Source organism: Elephantulus edwardii, unplaced genomic scaffold (genome assembly GCF_000299155.1).
Source record: "Elephantulus edwardii isolate Elephantulus edwardi_28Jun2011 unplaced genomic scaffold, EleEdw1.0 scaffold00151, whole genome shotgun sequence".
Lineage (NCBI taxonomy): Eukaryota > Metazoa > Chordata > Mammalia > Macroscelidea > Macroscelididae > Elephantulus > Elephantulus edwardii.
This window is the reverse complement of record NW_006399901.1, coordinates 7,695,649-7,700,897: the sequence shown is the minus strand read 5'-3', so window position 1 is coordinate 7,700,897 and position 5,249 is coordinate 7,695,649. Positions and strand designations below refer to the sequence as shown.

Below are 5,249 nucleotides of genomic sequence, written 5' to 3'. Positions count from 1 at the left end.
CAGAACAGAGCAGGGTAACACTGCATGGTTCAAAATTGGGAAGGGTGTACGCCAGGGGTGCATCCTGTCTCCATACCTTTTCAACACATATGCAGAGCAGATTATCTGAGAGGCTGGGCTCTATGAGGAGAATTGTGGCATCAGGATTGGCGGAAGATCTATTAACAATCTGCGTTATGCGGATGACACAACCCTGCTTGCTGAAACTGAGGAGGATTCAAGGATACCCTGGAATAATAAACTTAGCTCCCAGGCCACACACATCACCCCAGGCATCAGCCTTTGCCAGGGGCTGAGTTTCAGGGTCTACCAGAACCAACCCTGGCTATTTGGGGAGGAGGCGGAGGTGGGCCAAGCCAGCCCAGCCCAAGGTCTGAAGTCACTGGCTATTTCTGAGACATCTGCCCCCCCACTGGCTCAGGGTGTGGCAGGAGGGTCCCATAAGCACCTGGGCCTGGATCGTGGCAGTTTTGGCATGATAGAAGACAACTCCAGCAGCTCTCTCTCTCTCCTTAAGAAGCCCCTGACTGTCCTGTGCCCGTCAAGTCTCATCAGATGGGGTACCACAATGGTCTGGTCACTCAAGATACCTGGAAACTCAGGCTGAGTCCAGTGCTAACATGCAGATTCCCAAATGCTGAAAATCCTGTCTCCCTCCCTCCACTAACTTCCTTGCCTCCTCCTCCAGGCCTCTCCCCACCAGACCCAGGGGACAGCAGAGGGCTCGCCCCTGGCCCACACCACCTCCCCTCACCCCCTGCCAGCCCGCCCTCTAGGCCACAGTGGGAACAGTCAGCCCACAGCTTCCAGTCTGTGGCTGGGGGCCCAGACCTCAGTCAGGAAGTGGGGGCGGGGTCCAGATGTTGTGAAAGCCCCCACAGCTCAGGCTGGAACATCTGGAGAGGGGCCCCCACCTCAGGCCAGCCAAACTGCCCTCCACCCAGCCTCTTCTCCTGGTGGTGCCTCTGGCTCTCCAGGAAGAGAATCCAGATCTCCACAAGGGACATGCCGCACTTGAGAAATCAGAAAGAAAAAGCATGTCCCCTCCCCCTGCCCTCACCAGGCTGGGCTTGCTGAACAGTAGCCTCAGTTTCCCTGTGATAGACAGAGTGGGGGCTGGGCGTGGGTGGTATTGGAGGGGGAAAGAGATCAGGAGGTCACCTCAGGGGGCCTCAGAAATGGAGAGTTTATGGCCATACAATGCCACAAACAGCTGGATGGCTTCCAGCTGGCTCTGCCCGGCCTCCCCTGGAAGTCCTGACTGGGCCCCTGGGGTGGGATGCTGGACTGGCCTGGGCAAGGGTAAGCTAGCTGGAACTGGGGCCTGCTCTGCTGGCCTTGGGGTAAGAGCAGGCCCCAAGTCATACAACACAGGCCTATCTGTCCTCCACACTTCTCACCCAACACGACCAGGGAATGTTCGCCCAAGCTCCTGGTCCAGCCTGCCCTGCAGGTATCCTCCACCTCAGGGTCACAGAAGTCAAAGACAAGCCCTAGAATACAGGGGAGGTGGGGGAGAGGGCAGGGAGACTGTTCTTAACCCAGCAGAAGGGAGACGGTGGGGTTACTGACTCCCCTACAAGCAATCTTGTGTCTATCTGAACCTCCATGCATAATTTCTTCCTCCTCTAGGCCTGGCACTGCCCCACTCCTCATTGGGGTCACTTGCATTGGGAGGGCTCTGCCCGTAGGGCGTCAGCCAAAGTAGGGAGACCCTGGAGGGGGTATCAGAGGTGGAGAGTTGTAGCCTTCCCTGACTGCTCCTCTGGGTGGGCCTACCAAACAAGGTGCATGGTTCAACAGTACTGCCTCTGTGTCATCCTCTCCTCAGATGTGGGGTCAGCACAAACGGCACTACCCATTGGTCACCCTTGGAACTTGGCCTGGATCTCCCAGCAGTCTTGTCTGGCATATGGGGTGGACGCCCCTGCTGTACCCTTTCTTAGACTGGCCTGTGAACACAGGTACGAGAAGAGGGTTCGAGGTGGCCAACATCCTCGACAGAGTATCCCAGGTCCACTCTGCCCCCCACCTACCCTCTACACCCAAAAGCTTCTTCACTGATTCCTCTGGAAAATACGCAAGCCCCAAAACCATGACATTCTTAAACTGGGACCCCTGAAAACCCAGGTCAAAGTTCATATTGGACCACTTTCTTTGCTGCTCTGCAGCAGTAAAGATGCATGGATACAGCTGGAGGCGGGGCAGGTAGGGTCTTGCCCCGCCCATTGCTCCTTCCCCTCGGTCTCATACTGCGAGCCCGGCCGACTCACAAGCCCCGCCTCAGCGCAGTCCCGCCCACTGGCCCGCCCCTCAGGGAGTCAGCGGGCCGCCCACGCCCTCCCTCCAGACTGCGCAGGCGCAGGCCTCATCCTCGACAAGGCGGCACTTCCGGGCTTGAGGTCGTGGCAGGACGTCTACCGGTGTGTGTTTAGGGGACCGTTCAGGAGTGGGCTCCCCCCTTGGATTGCCACCCGCCCGAGCCACCTGATGCCCGCGCGTGGTGGTGCCCAGGTGAGTGTACCCAATTGGGTGCGCGCCCAGGTGGGGCGCAGGTCTGAGATTTTGCCGCCTGCCATTGGACCAGACTCACTCTGGACGGACCCAGAGCATCCAGCCTGCCGAGCGTGGATGCTGCGAGACCCTCTGCCATCGAGTCCACTCTGTTTCTGGGTTCCACTCCGAGGCTTCCCTGGGAGGGGTGCTCACCTTACTTCTCCCTGATGCCCGGTCAGATACACCTGGTCCTGTTTTTCTTCTGAAATGTGTTGTGTGGCGTTGCAGTTCCTCCGATTTTGTATATGAAGAACTGGCTTGAACACCCGGTGGCGTTGATGGCAAGGCAGTCTCTGAACCGCAGAGTCATCAGTTCGAACCCACCAGCATCATCCCATAGGCAGTTAGCTTTCATAAAGTTTACAGCCTGGAAAACTTTATGGGGATGTTCTTGCTCAATCCTATAGAGTTGCTGTGCGTTGGAGTTGACCGGGAGGCAGTGTGTTTGAGAGAGGTTTTAAAATCCAGTTTGGGATAATTTTCCTTTATAGTATGTGATGTTTGTCTAATTTCATATTTCTGCAGGTAGAGACCTACTTGTCACAGCATCGTTTCCTTTTTGAACATTTCATTTATTGTTTTTGGACTTTTTCCCCCATTCAGTAATTAATGCACATCTTGTTTGGTGACATAAATTGCAATCCCCACAATGTAACAACAGTATTCTCATTTCTTGCCCGGGTTCCCCATTTCCATTTGTCCTGCTTCCTGTCCATTCCTGCCATCGGAACTCTGGTTTGGGGCAAATGCTGCCCTTTTGATCTGGTCTGTCTGATTGTTCTGAGTAGCATGATCCTCCTTGGTTGTGTTAACATGATTGTTGTTCAATGTGCTATTGCATACAAAATTCATATACCTTGTCTTTCTTTCATAATGCTTTGTGTTTCATACAATCCTTCATTCAAACTCTGTTTCATATGATCATTCCCATACATTGCATTTTAAAAAACCAATCACTATTGATCTATGTCCACTATCACCCCATCATTTCAAGTCCCCACTGGATCTTTTCTAATTGTCATCCTGTCCCTCCGTGCACCAAATTCTGTGACGCTGTGATCCCTGTCCTCCCCATCACCTCGCCCCTTCCCGTTCCCCCTCTGGACTTTTAAACACATCTTACTAGTTATCCTTCTGTTTTTACAATAATTGGCTTCTCACTTCACCGAAGAAGACATTCAGATGGCTAACAAGCACATGAAGAAATGTTCAAAATCCCCAGCTCTAAGAGAGATGCAGATTAAAACAACTATGAGATATCATCTCACCCCAGTCAGAATAGCAAAATTTAACAGAACAGCAAGCAACAAATGCTGGCGAGGTTGTGGAGAAACTGGAACCCTTATTCACTGTTGGTGAAAGTGTAAAATGGTGTAACCACTGTGGAAGGCGGTCAAATGGCAAATAGAGATACCATTTGACCCAGCAATTCCACTACTGGAAATATACCCTAAAGAATAATATACCATAACTGACATCCAAGCAGATATATGCACACCCATGTTTATTGCGGCTTTGTTCACAATAACAAGGAGTTGGAAACAACCTAAATGCCCATCAACAAACGAATGGATAGAGAAGCTGTGGTATATTCATACAATGGGATACTATGCTACATTGAAAAACAAGGAACTCATGCAATATTGTTTTAAATGAGTGACCCTGGAGGACATTATGTTGAGTGAAGTTTCTCAGTCACAAAAAGACAAATACTGCTGGTGCCACTGTTGTAAAACAGGACTGGCCTCGGGGTTGGGAGGAAACTGAGAAGGATGGGTTCAATAATGTATACTGCATTGAAACAGATGAGGGAGAAAACTGTTAAGAGGGAAAATTATTAGGGATTTTTGTCATGACAGGAGTCCAGAGCAAAGGCTGTATAGTGGAGTGGACCTGGGGGGGAGGAATTGTAAAACAATGAAATAATTTTTCTTTTACTTTTCCAAGAGGGTAGTGTACTAGAGGGGAAGGTTGGGAGGGGAGAAAAGTGCAACAATGAATGAATGGAAATCTAAAGTCTCTGTAAATTTTCATTGAAATTAATTAAAAAAAAAAGTAAAAAAAAAACCCCAATAATTGTCTTCTACAATACTTGTGTAAGGTGCTGTTGAGTCAGTTCTGACTTGTAGCAACCCAATGAAAGTAGATTGAACCCTTGCCCTATTTTGTGCCTTCCTGACAGTCTGCCATTGGTCAAGCCTATTGTTAACTGCCATCCAACCTGAGGGGGCATTTTCTGTCACCATATTGCACAGTGGTCTGTTGCTAGTTGTAGGGTCTTTGAGGACTTATTCCAGTCCTGCTTCTTAGTCTTTCTTAGTCTGGTAGTTCCACTGAAATGTGTCCACCATAGGTGACCCGTCTGGTATTTGAAATACTTATAACACAGCTTCTAGCACTGCAGCAACACAAACTACCACAGGACAGCAAACTGACAAAGGAGTGGTGGATTCGCTGTACAGGCCTGTCTGTTGTCTACTGTTTGGCTGAAACTTGACTCCTAGGGATGAGATTTAGAGGATTTTAGGAGTTTCACCTTCCTGGTCTTTTTTATGATTTGTCTTTTTAAATATTTATTTTAATTGTGATCTTAATGTACATTTTATCGAAAAGAATTGGAAGACACAGAAGAATTTCATGAAACAACATATGAGCAAGAGCCTATGGTGATGAAAGAAGAAGTTCAGGCTGCT

General features: G+C 49.9%; 1 protein-coding gene across 1 annotated transcript in view; it reads left to right on the top strand.

Annotated features, from left to right (window-relative positions):
• Positions 1–5,249, top strand: part of LOC102847768 — a 32,594-nt gene that overhangs the window by 5,443 nt on the left and 21,902 nt on the right. The window contains exons 2-3 of the mRNA XM_006894910.1: positions 1,947–2,005; positions 2,318–2,514. Coding sequence (XP_006894972.1) covers positions 1,947–2,005; positions 2,318–2,514 — 256 coding nt within the window. The remainder of the gene's footprint in view (positions 1–1,946; positions 2,006–2,317; positions 2,515–5,249) is intronic.